This window comes from Aotus nancymaae, unplaced genomic scaffold, assembly GCF_030222135.1.
Source record: "Aotus nancymaae isolate 86718 unplaced genomic scaffold, 86718_ANA_hifiasm-v0.15.2.pri h1tg000115l, whole genome shotgun sequence".
NCBI lineage: Eukaryota > Metazoa > Chordata > Mammalia > Primates > Aotidae > Aotus > Aotus nancymaae.
In genome coordinates this window covers 2816211-2829762 of record NW_026988530.1, presented here as the reverse complement: position 1 = coordinate 2829762, position 13552 = coordinate 2816211, and the positions used below count along the sequence as shown (strand labels likewise).

At 39.3% G+C, this 13552-nt stretch overlaps 1 protein-coding gene across 3 annotated transcripts in view; it reads right to left on the bottom strand.

Annotated features, from left to right (window-relative positions):
* The window catches only part of ASB5 (ankyrin repeat and SOCS box containing 5), an 81201-nt gene that overhangs the window by 2629 nt on the left and 65020 nt on the right, over positions 1-13552 (bottom strand). For all 3 annotated transcript variants that reach the window (XM_012468581.2, XM_012468582.3, XM_064371040.1), the window contains 5 exons: positions 9811-9890; positions 7010-7117; positions 6144-6294; positions 5851-5985; positions 449-640 (listed from right to left, as the gene is read on the bottom strand). In XM_012468581.2, coding sequence (XP_012324004.1) covers positions 449-640; positions 5851-5985; positions 6144-6294; positions 7010-7117; positions 9811-9890 — 666 coding nt within the window. The remainder of the gene's footprint in view (positions 1-448; positions 641-5850; positions 5986-6143; positions 6295-7009; positions 7118-9810; positions 9891-13552) is intronic.

The following is a 13552-nucleotide window of genomic DNA, read 5'->3' as shown; positions in this document are numbered from 1 at the left end:
AGAAATTTTAAAATTAGGTTTAATATTTACACTTAAAGAAATATTATAGTCCCTGGACCAAGTTTAAGAAGTCCTATTTTAGGACAAAAGTCTTAAATGTCAAAATGTTTCCTCATTTCATTTCTATAATATGTTATAGGATGTTCACACCCTTATAAAATGGGGCATGTTCCAAATATAAATCAGCAGCTATTATACTAGAACTACATATAATGTATTACCAAAACAAATAGAATGTATTTAACCAAAGGAATATCATAGTTTAGGTAAGATAAAAAGAGAAAATTAAAATCATCATATCTTTTTTTATTAAAAAATTGTCTGCTTTCACAAATAATGTTCGACATTTTATGCCATTGTTACTTTCCATGGCAACAAAAAGTCTCTCACTTTCATCTTAGGCAAATATATTTTTGTTTTTGTAAGTTTCCACATATATTTTTCTTACCTTCATGTTGAAGCAGTATTCTTTCCACCATACTGCTAGACGTGGCTACATCTACAGGTCGCAGAAGCTCTGTATTTTTGGCATTGATATCTGCTCCAAATTCTAGCAGTAAGTTTACAATTTCTGTACTGGATTGCTGAGCAGCAGCATGTAATGGAGTATCCCAATACTTGCCTTTCTGTACATCAGCACCTACATGTGATAGAGAGCGAAGATAAATACAAATAAAAATTATTAAATAAGTCAGTTGCCTCAGTGGGGGTAGAAAAGGAAAGGCAATAGAGGAAGGTGACCAAGGGGACTTCAACTCTATTTGTTATGAGTTATTTCTTTATATAAATTATATATATATATATGTGTATATATATATACATATACACACACAGTATCCACATACACACATATGCCTCATAGTTACATATACATATATTTAAACTGGGTACATATGAATAGGAGACATGCATACATTTGTTATGTTACTTTCTGATACCTTTCTGTATGCTTGAACTATCATAATAAAATTCTTTTTCTTTTTTTTTTTGAAAGAAAGGAAGAAAGAAAGAAAGAAAAAGAATAAAGAAGAGGAGGAAAAAGGAAGAGAAAGAGAGAGAGAGAATGGGAGTATTGCTTTCTTGCCCAGGCTAGAATGCAGTTTAGTAATGGGTATTGAAAACCTCTTTTATACCGATAATTATACTTGATGTAAACAGGAAGGAATAAGGGAAGAAAATAACAAACGAGCAGCCAACCAATATTTCATTTAAACCTATGAAATGCTATGCGATTACTGAGGAGTGATTTACTTCCAATTATGCAGTCACTTATGGAGTAGGTGTGAGGTGGTAATGTATGTTTTATGTATTTGAAGTGGAGAGTTCTATAAATGTTTATTAAGTTTACTTGTTTCGGGTCTGAGTTCAAGTCCTGGATGTCCTTGTTAATTTTCTGTGTCATTGATCTATAAAATCGTTAGCTCTTCTTGTTACATTGATCCTTTTGCCATAATGTAATGTCCTTCTTTGCCTCTTTTGCTCTTTGTTGCTTTAAAGTCTACTTTATCAGAGGCGAGAATTGCATTTCCTGCTTTTTATTTATTTGTTTATTTTTACTCTCTGATTGGTTGATAAATCTTCCTCCTTCTCTTTGTTTTGAGTCTTTGTGTATCATTGCATGTGAGATGGGTCTGGATGCAGCATACCAATGGGTTTTGGCTTTTTATCCGATTAGAATATATATAACTTTAATACTGGCATTTGATGCTAGCTGGCTGTTTTGCCCATTAGTTAGTGTAAATTTTTTGTTATGTTAATGTTCTTTTCTTTTTGATATATTTTTGGAAAGGCTGATATTGGTTGTTCCTTTATATGTATAGTGCTTCTTTCAGAAGCTCTTGTAAAGCAGGCCTGGTGGTGGTGAACTCTCTAAGTACTTGTTTGTTCGCAAAAGGTTTAATTTTTCCTTCAATTATAAAGCTTAGTTTGGCTGGATAGGAAATTCTGGGTTGAAAGTTCTTTTCTTTAAGGATGTTAAATATTGTTCCCCACTCTTTTCTGGCTTGTAGGGTTTCTGCTGAGAGATCTGCTGTAAGTCTGATAGGTTTCCCTTTATGGGTAACTTGACCTTTCTCTCTGGCTGCCCTTAGTATTTTCTCCTTCATTTCAACCCTAATAAATCTGGCAATTATGTGCCTTGGGGTTGGTCTTCTTAAAGAATATCTTTGTGGTGTTCTCTCTATTACCTGGAGTTGAATATTACCCTGCCTTGCCAGGTTGGGAAAGTTTTCCTGAATGATATCCTGAAGAGTATTTTCCAACTTGGATTCATTCTCTTCATCACATTCAGGTACACCTATCAAACGTCAATTAGGTCTTTTCACATAGTCCCATATTTCCTGGAGACTTTGCTCATTCCTTTTCATCCTTTTTTCTCCAATCTTGTCTTCTCGTTTCATTTCACTGAGCTGGTCCTCGACATCTGATATCCTTTCTTCTACTTGATCAATTTGACTGTTTAAACTTGTGCATGCTTCGCGAAGTTCTCGTGTTGTGTTTTTCAGCTCCATCAATTCACTTATATTCCTCTCTAAATTGTCCATTCTCGTTAACATTTCGTCAAACCTTTTTTCAAGGTTCTTAGTTTCTTTGCATTGGGTTAGAACAAGTTCTTTTAATTCACAGAAGTTTCTTATCACCCACGTTTTGAAACCTGCTTCTGTTATTGGAACACACTCGTTCTCCATTAAGCCTTGTTCCGTTACTGATGAGGAATTGCGATCCCCTGTAGAGGGAGAGGCATTCTGATTTTGAGTATTCTCTGCCTTTTTACGCTGATTTCTTCCCTTCATTATATATTTGTCCGTCTGTTGTCTTTGTATTTACCGACTTTCTAACTAGGTCTCTGAGCAGACGTCCAACTTGTTGATTCCCAGCGCAGAAATCTGAGCAATCCACTGCGCCGGCCAAAACAGCGGTGTTAAGATTGATGGTGCTTTTCTGCCCGGGAGTCTCCAGACTCTGCACCAAAAACTGGCGTGCTAAGGCACCAGCAAAATTGCCGCGCCGGCCACAAAAGTCACCCTGGCGACATGTGGGGCTCCTCTGCTGGGAATCTCCTGGTCCGTGAGCAACAAATATTCATCTGAAAGTGTGGCGTCCTCTCATTCTCTGCGCTTTCACTGGGAACTACGAGCCCAAGCTGCTAGTGATCAGCCATCTTGGATCTCTCTCAATTCTTTTTCTTTTAAATGATCCCAAAAGTAATCATATTAACTAATATTATAAAGAAAACGCAATTAAGTTCATTTCATATTTATCTTCATCATGGGTGATAGCTTTTAGAATTATTCAAGAGCTTATTGCCATTATTCTTTTCATTTATTTAAGGCAACAAAGCTCTTTGGTTTTCTTGGAAAACTCATAAATGTGTGAGCTATTTAGGTAAAATATATAGAGATTTTCCTGTCACCTTTCACTCATGTAGCTTAAGTCAGTAAGTATATAAATATATTGAGCCTCCTAAATCTAAAGGAATATTGATGACATCTGCATGAAATGAAACTTTAAAAAAATGCTTACATTAAAATACAGGCTACATGTTAAATTACCTATTGCATATTACTTTATCCCAGTGCAAAGCCTGGCACATGGTGGTTATTCAATGTGTTTGCAATAAATAAATGCTGTTTAGTACTGTTAAAAATAACCATCCCATCTTCTGGTACATAAACAGTTATAATACCAGAAATGTCTACCAATAAAAATGTGTAAGTTCTTTTCAACTCTGTTTTCCGATACTATCTGTAAAACTAATGATGTCTTTAAGAGACAGTATACTTTCAGTGTCCCTTTATGGCCCTTCTGCTCCTTTCAAATTTCAATAAATGTAATAATTTTCAATATTTTTTAAACAAATATAAAATGTTTAGGAAAAAATTATATTCTATAGCAAAATTTCCATAGAGAAAGCACAAACATTGTTGGTTATGTCAATTTTATGGAAGAAAAGGGCCTGTAAATAACAATCAATCGACAATTACTAACAGTTCTTTTCCATATTTATTTATTTGTTTATTTTAAGATGGACTCTCACTGTGCCACCCAGGATGGATAGCAGTGCCACACTCTTGGCTCACTGTCACCTCTGCCTCTCAGGTTTAAGTGATTCTCCTGCCTCAGCCTCCCAAGTAGCTGAGACTACAGGTGCCTGCCACCACGCCCAGCTAATTTTTGTATTTTTAGTAGAGACAGGGTTTCACTGTGTTGGCCAAGCTGGTCTCAAACTCCTGACCTCAGGTGATGCACTTGCCTTGACCTTCCAAAGTGCTGGGATTACAGGCCCATAGTTTTTAAAGCCCAGTACAAAACATTTGGTGGAAAGAATCATATTCCTAGCAAACCAAAGAAACACTCTAAAGCAGCGGCGTTCAATCTTTTGGCTTCCCTCAGCCAGAATGGAAGAAGAAGAATTGTCTTGGGCCACACATATGATACACTAACACTCATGATAGCTGATGAGCTAAAAAAATAAGATCCAAAAAAGACCTTATAATATTTTAAGACACAGTTTATGAGTTTGTATTGGGAGGCATTCAAAGACATTCTGGGCTGCATGTGGTCCATGTGCCGTGGGTTGGACAAGCTTGCTATAGAACATAAATTCTATTGGTCATAAGAAAAATTACAGGAGAACATAGCCAGAAAATAACAATCTGTCAATGACTAGTAACAGAACTCATGTCTAAGACTGACTAGGTGTAATGAGAATGAAATAATAGATGTAGACCCTGCTTGCAAGAAGTTTCTCTGTTAGCTAAGATAATGTGAGTAGTGCATAAAGGGTTTACTAAAAATAAAGATCAGTATATATCAGGGATCAAATGACTCTCATAAACAATAAATAGCATAGAACTTCATTTACTCATTTTATGTATCTTCTAAACATATGTCACATGAGAGGATAAGAGAGAAGAATCATGCCAGAGAAAAGAGGTGATAATGCAAATCCTAAAGGGACTCCCAGTCTTGTGGTGAGTGGGACCGCTATGGTCTCAATAGGTTAGAAATATTTTTCAGGGTCTGGGTGTGGTGGCTCACACCTGTAATCCCACTACTTTGGGAGGCTGGGGTGGGTAGGATCACAAGGTCAGGAGTTTAAGACCAGCCTGACCAATGGTGAAACCCTGTCTTTACTAAAAATACAAAAAAAAAATTAGCCAGGCGAGGTGGTGCATGTCTGTAGTCCCAACTACTCAGGAGCCTAAGGCAGGGGAATCACTTGATCCTGGGAGGTGTGAAGGTTGCAGTGAGCCAAGATCGCACCACTGCATTCCAGCCTGGGTGACAGAGTGAGACTCCATCTCAAAAAAGAAAAAAAATGTTTTTCAGGGGACTAAAGCTAACTTACTTGAAACAAACCTTGAGGAATTGATTTGTTTCGAGTAAGTGGAAAAGGGCAGTGAATCTTTTCAAGTAAGCAGGACAGAAAGTACAAAGTCTAGAAAAGTGCATGAGTTTTTAAAGTTAGCAGAAGATGAGGTTGTCCAAGCAGTTACTATCCTGAAAATTTCTTTTGATGGATTTGTTCCAAGATATATACATTCTTGGCAACATCATATTCAGTCTTGAGGATCCTAATTTTGTGACCTAAAAGTAGAGTTTTCAGACTCCATTACATACCCAAATGTCTGCTAATGCAGTGCATGCAGAATATAGTATCTGTGAGCTAGGAAGGCAACTTAATCAAGAATGACGTTCTTTTTTATTGGTTGTCTAATCATGTGTGAAAATGCTTACAATAAGAACTTTTTTTTAGCAATGAGATTTAATTTGAAAGAAGCTCAGTTAGAGAAATAAATAACTGCTTGTGTGTATGGACAGAACAAAAGATGTTTTAAAGGAAAATACCAGCATAGAGAAGCTTCCAGATGCAATGGAATTGCTGTGACATACAAGCTACATAGAGAGGAGTTCCCAAATGAGGAATGTCTTGGTCAACATCTATGCCCCAGGATATCAGGATGTCAAGACATTCATGGTGACCTGCCAACACGAAGGAGAGGAGTTTAACTTAATGCCCATCCACCCCACACACCTCACCCCAGGCTTCCCCTGTGCTGTCACTCATTGAAAGATAAACAGCACTGCAGGTTGCTAAAGAAACTTTCTCCCCTTGTCACTTAATCCCAGGGCTAAGTTACCTTTACTGGCAGCCTCATGCGTGGGGGACGGAAGACATGACTCCAGCTGGGCTTTGGCGCCATACTCCAGAAGCAGCTCTGCACAGCTCGGACTGCCTTGGGAGCATGCGTTGAATAATGGAGTCACGCCATCTATTGTGATTGCATTTACCTAAACCAAACCAAAATATCCAGAAACGAGACTCATAAGTCATACATGATTAACCGATTTAGTTCTGCATTTTCAAAAGGTATGTGATCTGCTAGCAGAAATACTTGGGAAAATGTGCACAGTAAATATGACAAAGTATATTCTGCTCTTACGCATTAATAAGAAAAGCTGTAAAACAGAAATGTGATGTGGCACATAATTCATTGGAATGGGCATACGACTAGTGGAAATCATGAAAAAAACGCATGCTCAAATAGCAAATAAGATCTAGTTCAATGATTAGATACTTTTCAGTAAGAATAAAAATGAAGAAAGAAGTGGAATGATGATAAAGTTGTAATGAAGCCACATTGCTAGCTTAAAGTGGTAAAATTGGTAATTCTATTTCTGAGACTTTATTTAAGGAAAATCATCCAAAAGATGGGCAAACATTACAGACCTAAAGATGTTCATCGATTGCTATTTTAGAGTCATGAGAGCAGAAAATAACCTAAAGAATAGTCTATATTATTACGCAGCATGCTACCCATTTATGCAATGATTGGAAATCCGTTTTGGAGTGCAATACGAAGGCGAAGGAATTCAAGAGCTTTATTTTTATTCTGCTATTTTTGAAAACTACTGAGAATCAAGGAAAGAAAAGTAAAATGAGAACTTTGTCAGATTCTCTCCATCAGTAGATGGTAAATTGTTAATGTTCTGAAAGGGTACTTACATTAGCTCCTGCTTCCAGCAGAGTTCTGGCACATGCCACGTGATCTCCAAGGCAGGCTTCGTGCAATGGGGTGACATGGTCTAAGGTTACTGCATTTACATTATAACCCTAAATATGACATAATTTTGAAAGGTGAGCAAAGAGTTACATATTTAAAACATCATCTCTATTGATGTCATTAGAGAGTGATATATTTAGAGATCAAAGACTCTTAGGCAAACCGGTTTCCAGTTTAGTAGGATAGGCCGTTCAAATGCCATAGGGTCAATCTGTTGTCCAGACTCCTTAGCCCTATTATTGTGGCACCATCATGTCTAAACCTAATAATGCCTTAAATATTATATTCAATAGATTCTGGCACGTTTTCTTTAAATGTTGCTTTCTTAATATTTTTTGTCATTTTATACTTTGCTTTGTAGAACTAAACACTCTTTTTTTTTGTTTTATAGAAATAAAGACTTGTTTTGATTGAGGCTATAAAATTACAGGTCAGCCAAGATTTGGAGAAAAATACTCTATACTATAGTAAACAGTTTTGTGAATTTTTGTCACTAAATAGGTAAGATAAAGTTGTATGCTGGTGGTTAAGAACTCTGACTATAAAATCAATTAGACTTGGGTTTGAAGCATGGCTCCATCATGAATAGTTTTAATTTGGAAAAATACCTTTGCCTCTAAATTTTAAGACGATCATGAAAACTAAATGAGGGCTGGGCACGGTGGTGCACACCTGAAATCCCAGCACTTGGGGAGGCCAGGATGGGCAGGTCACCTGAGGTCAGGAGTTTGAGACCAGCCTGATCAACATGGAGAAACCTTGTCTCTACTAAAAACACAAAATTTGCCAGGCATGGTGGTGCATGCCTGTAATCCCAGCTACACAGGAGGCTGAGGCAGGAGAATCGCTTAAACCCAGGAGGCAGAGGTTGCAGTGAGCTGAGATCGTGCCATTGCACTCCAGCCTGGGCAACAAGAGCGAAACTCCATCTCAAAAAAAGAAAAAGGAAAACAAAAAAAAAAGGAAATTAAATGAGATGATCCATGTAAAGCTATTATTATTACAATGCCCAGCATATGAAAACATTATTTTTTGTAATTATTTAATCAAAACTAAGTAAACACTTTTTCACTGTATTCCAATTCAACTCAAAATATCACACTAAAATAACTACATATTATTAGGATATGAGATTGATTACCTTCTGGATATCTTTTGTATTTCCTTGTCTATTGACAATCATACTAAGCACTGTAATAGGAAGAACTTCAAAGCCAAATCCTCATAACATATTACAGATCACCAAAATCTGTAATACCAATATAGACATGAAGAATTTTTAAATGAAGGCAAGAAAAACAGATAATCCTTTCAGACACTTTCAAGTTGGCCAGCCAGCAGTCAGACATGGGGAGCTAATCCCACACTGCCACACACTCGAGGGGACCAGATGATGGAAGCACCTGAGAAGGCCGACATGCCCTTTCACATCAGGCTCTGGGGACAGCCTCACGTGATTCTTGGCTGAACTGTCAGTGGATTAGGGACACACACTGAAACATATCCTAAGACTGCTCTTCTTCAAAGAACTACATGGCCCTGTCTGAGGAATTGTCCTTTAGAAATTGTTGACCCCTTTTCAGTGTTTATTTTCCTCCCGTCGAGTGATTAACAAAACAAAAGAGTCACACGGTTATCACAGAACTGGAAGTCCCTAAAAAAGTGTGTCATCCTACATCTCCATTCTACACATGAGAATAGGAAGCTCAGGTAGGTTGTGGTTCACCTCAAGTGCCAGTGTAAGATCCAGGTCTTGAGACCCAGGCAGTGCTGTTTAAACAGGGCAACACAACCTTTCCTTTCTTCGTAGCCATCTGAGAATATTTCTCCTTGAGACTGGGAAACACTAGCGCATGACTTCCAGATCTGGGTGTGCATTTTATTTTTATTTTTATTTTTTTGAGATAGAGTCTTGCTCTGTCGCCCAGGCTGGAATGCAGTGGTGTGAACTTGGCTCACTGCAACTCTTGGGTTCAACTGATTCTCCTGCCTCAGACTCCTGAGTAGCTGGAACTATAGGCGTGAGCCACCATGCCTGGCTAATTTTTGCATTTTTAGTAGAGACGAGGTTTCACCATGTTGGCCAGGCTGGTCTCGAACTCCTGACCTCAGGTGATCTGCCTGCCTTGGCCTCCCGAAGTGCTGGGATTACAGGCATGACCCACCACACCCAGCCTGGATGTGCATTTGAATTACATCAGAAGCTTAAAAAAAAAGTCCAAGCTTTCTGTTTCAATAAGGATTTCTGTTTTTCATTTTTCCTCTGGTGAATCTGATGAGCAGGCAAGTATAGAAATGATTATCCTGTAGCCTTGTTAGGCAATTTCCCGGAGCATATTACAGATCACCATAATGTAAAAAAAGATTGCTTTGGCATCTGCTCTGATGACTTCTTTTTGGATATTTTATTACTGAACTAAGTCTGTAATTAGCTGCACATATTGTACAGAGTTAAGCATATTTAGAAAGCTTAATCGATGATACATAAACCCAATCATTACTTCCTTAAATGTCTATCTATGAACAATATGCTCTCTGAGAAATCTGAAATACTAAGACATACAATTATATCAAAATATTTATAAAAGAAGTTTCAAAGACAATGAGAATCTATTGCCTTCTCCGACATGAGTTAAAAGGGTGGAAGTAAAATTTAATTTTATTATATTTGGATTGATTTGTTTTGACCATGTTCTATGCACATGGAAAGGGGGCATATTTTAAACTATGTGTAATATATTACCTGTGATAATAATGTTCTCAAAGCAAGAAGGCGACCTTGACTTGCCGCTTCATGCAGGGGTGATCGATCTGCCCAGGAACCTGTCAAAAAAAAGGAGAAAACAAAAATCTATGCATCAAAGTGAATGCTAGTAGAAATAATCAATTCCTGGGTCACACAAATTTTTCACACTCAGTGTTCAACAGGGTGACCCAGATACCTATACTGTATATTAGGAAATTTGACTCTTATTGCAAGAACCAGATAGGCAGTTCCCAACATGAGCCACGATACATGCTCTGGGATTTACCCATCCCAGACTTACTATGCCATTTTTATTTTTTATTTTTTTTGAGATTCAGTCTCACTCTGTTGCCCAGGCTGGGGTGCAGTGGTGCAATCTCAGCTCACTACAACCTTGGTCTCCCAGGTCAAGCAATTATCCTGCCTCAGCCTCGCAAGTAGCTGGGACCACAGGCACACACCACTATGCCTGGATAATTTTTGTAATTTTGGTAGAGACAGGGTTTCACCATGTTGGCCAGGCTGGTCTTGAACTCCTGACCTCAAGTGATCCACCTGCCTTGGCCTCCAAAGTGCTGGGATTAGAGACGTGAGCCACCATACCCAGCTTACTGTGCCTTTTGAATTACCTGCACTCACTATTACCCCTAGTGACCCACTCACAACATTCTTCTTCCTGACTTTATGCTTGGCTGGCATAGAGGTCTTAGTTCCAGAGGGAGGAAAGAGCTTCCACTCAGAGACATGACAACGATTCCATTGCCATGGAAGGTGAGAATGAGCTCCTCCTGCCTCTGAGTCAACAGGCTAAGAAGGGAGTTACAGTGCTGACTGGCATGACAGAGCAAGACTACCATGGGGAAACTGGACTCCTGCCCCACAATGGAGCTAAGGAAGAGTATGTCCAGAGTACAGGACATTCTTTAGAGAATCTCTTAGTATATTATCATGCCCTGTGAGTAAGATCAAAGGAAAACCACAACACCCAATCCAGGCAGGACTATGAATGGCGCAGCAGGAATGAAGGTTTGGGTCATCTTGCCAGGTAAAGAACAATGACCAGTTGAGGTGCTTGCTGGAGGCAAAGGGGTTAGTTACATAATGGGTAGTAGAAGAAGGTAGTTATAGACACCAGCTATGATCACGTGACCAGTGGCAGAACTTATAATTGTCATGAGTACTTTCTATTTTGTTAAGAATATGTGGGCATATATACATATATTAAGGAAATTTATCTTCATTTTCATTCCCTTCTTATTCTTTTATAGGTAATGTAAGATACACTGACTTTTTAAATAATGAGATATCAGGAAAAGCGTAAACATCATCCAAGATCTTTACCTCTTCTTTTGGAGAAGGGATTAGTGCATTTTCTGTTATTGGCAGGATAATAATATTACATCTGGCAGAACCATTACCTTGTTGTTGCATTTGTTTATTTTTATTTTTTATTTTTTGAGATGGAGTCTTGCTCTTGCCGAGGCTGGAGTGAAATTGCGCAATCTCGGCTCACTGCAACCTCTGCTTCCCAAGGTTCAAGTGATTCTCCTGCCTCGGCCTCCTGAGTAGCTGGGATTACAGGCATGCACCGCCATACCCGGTTAATTTTGTATTTTTAGTAGAGATGGGGTTTCTCCATGTTGGTCAGGCTAGTCTTGAATTTCCGACCTAAGGTGATCCCCGAGTCTTGGCCTCCCAAAGTGCTGGAATTATAGGCATGAGCCACTGTGCCCAGCCCGTTGTTGCATTAATTTTGGAGATTAAGTATGGCTTAAGGAGATGCATATAGGTGCCACATTGACAAGGGGTGGATTAGTGATGGTAAATTTCAGGTGTCAACTTGACTGAATTAAAGAACACCTAGAGAACGGGTAAAGCATTGCTTATGAGTGTGTCTGTGAGGGTGTTTCCAGAGCAGGCTGTCTTGTGAGTAGGTGGCTGAGTGGAGAAGAGCTGCTGCAGTAAGGTTAGGCACCATCATATGGCTGAGGGCCTGGAGAGAACAAAACGACTCTCCTGGAGTTGGGACACTCTCCTCCTCCTGCCCTTGGACCTCAGAACTCCAGGCTGTTTCTGACCTTGAGACTCCAGGACTTCAGTGGCTCTCTGGGTTCTCAGGCCTGTGGCCTCTGACTGAGAATGACATCGGCTTTCCTGGTTCTGAGGCTTTTGTACTTGGACTGAGCCACGCTGCCACATCCCAGGGTCTCCAGCTTTCAGACAGCCTGTCGCAGGACTTCACTGCCTCCATAATCATGTGAGCCAATTCCCCTAATACATCACCTCTCATATGTCTATGTCTTTCTCTGTCTGTCTATGTATCTAGGTAACTATCTATCTTTCTATTTCTTACCTATTGGTTCTGTCTCTCTGGAGAATCCTGACTAATACAACTACCAGATAAGAGGGGAATTACAGTCACCAGATCAGCCACAAAAAGTTTTGTTTCATGGTTTTTCACCTTGAACCCCTCCTCTCAATTTTTTTCTGTCCTTTTAGCAGGAATATCAGCTTGAATGTCCACCTCTCCACACTCCCAGCTCCTTCTGCTATTTCCTGTGGTCCCCCACCCAAGCTTGCCCGGACTCTGAGGTGTAGGGGTTGCAACATGTTGCCAAGCAGGGCAAGTAGCTGAGCCCTGTGTCTGAAGTGAGAAGTGGGCACTACTTCTGCACTGAAACTCTCCTGAAGTGACTGTCAATGGCGTCCTAGTGGTTAAGCATTCTATTGCCCATTGCTATAAAATGGGTATCACCATTGTGATAAGGAAAGACCTCTGAGGCTACTAAGTATCTTCCCTGCAGTAAAATCACTCTGCATGAACCAAAAGCCAAAGCAAAGAAGGCAATGCATGGTCATGGCAGTCAGGGCTAGGAGCATTAGCTCTAGAGTTAGACCCCATGACTCTCTAACTCATTACTTTTTTTTTTTTTTTGAGACAGAGTTTCGTTCTTGTCACCCAGACTAGAGTGCAATGACAAGATCTCGACTGACCGCAACCTCTGCCTCCTGGGTTCAAGCGATACTCCTGCCTCAGCCTCCCATGTAGCTGGGATTACAGGCATGTGCCGCCATGCCCAACTAATTTTGTATTTTTAGTAGACAGGTTTCTCCATGTTGGTTAGGCTGGTCTCAAACTCCTGACCTCAGGTTATCCGCCCGCCTTGGCCTCCCAAAGTGCTGGGATTACAGGTGTGAGCCACCATGCCCAGCCAATCATTATATTTCTTCTAGATTTCATTTCCTCTACTTGAAGATGGAAATAATAATTGCATATACCTCAAGGAGATATGATAAACTAAATTAGATGATATACATTGTGCTTAGACTAGTATATGCACATAGTAAACACTATTCAACATTAGCTGTTATTACCATTACTTGTAAATCAACAGAGAGAAGAGACACTCTGCCTGTTTTCCCTTAGGATTTGTATTTCTGAGAAAATTCTGAAATATTACTAGATACAACAGGATTGATGATTGGTAAATGACTTCTGCCCTCTGCACCAGTAACAATCTTAAGATTGAGAAAAACCAACTTATTTAATGATAACCTGATTACCTAAATAAAAACAGAAAGCGCTTACACAGTCCTCACCATATGCCAGGTCCTGCCCTGATTGCTGGGCATAAATTTACTTGCTTTAATCCTCAGACTGATCACTATTATTATCTCTGTTTTCCAGGTAAGGAAACTGAGGCACGCAGAAATTAAATAACTTGCCTAAGGTCACACA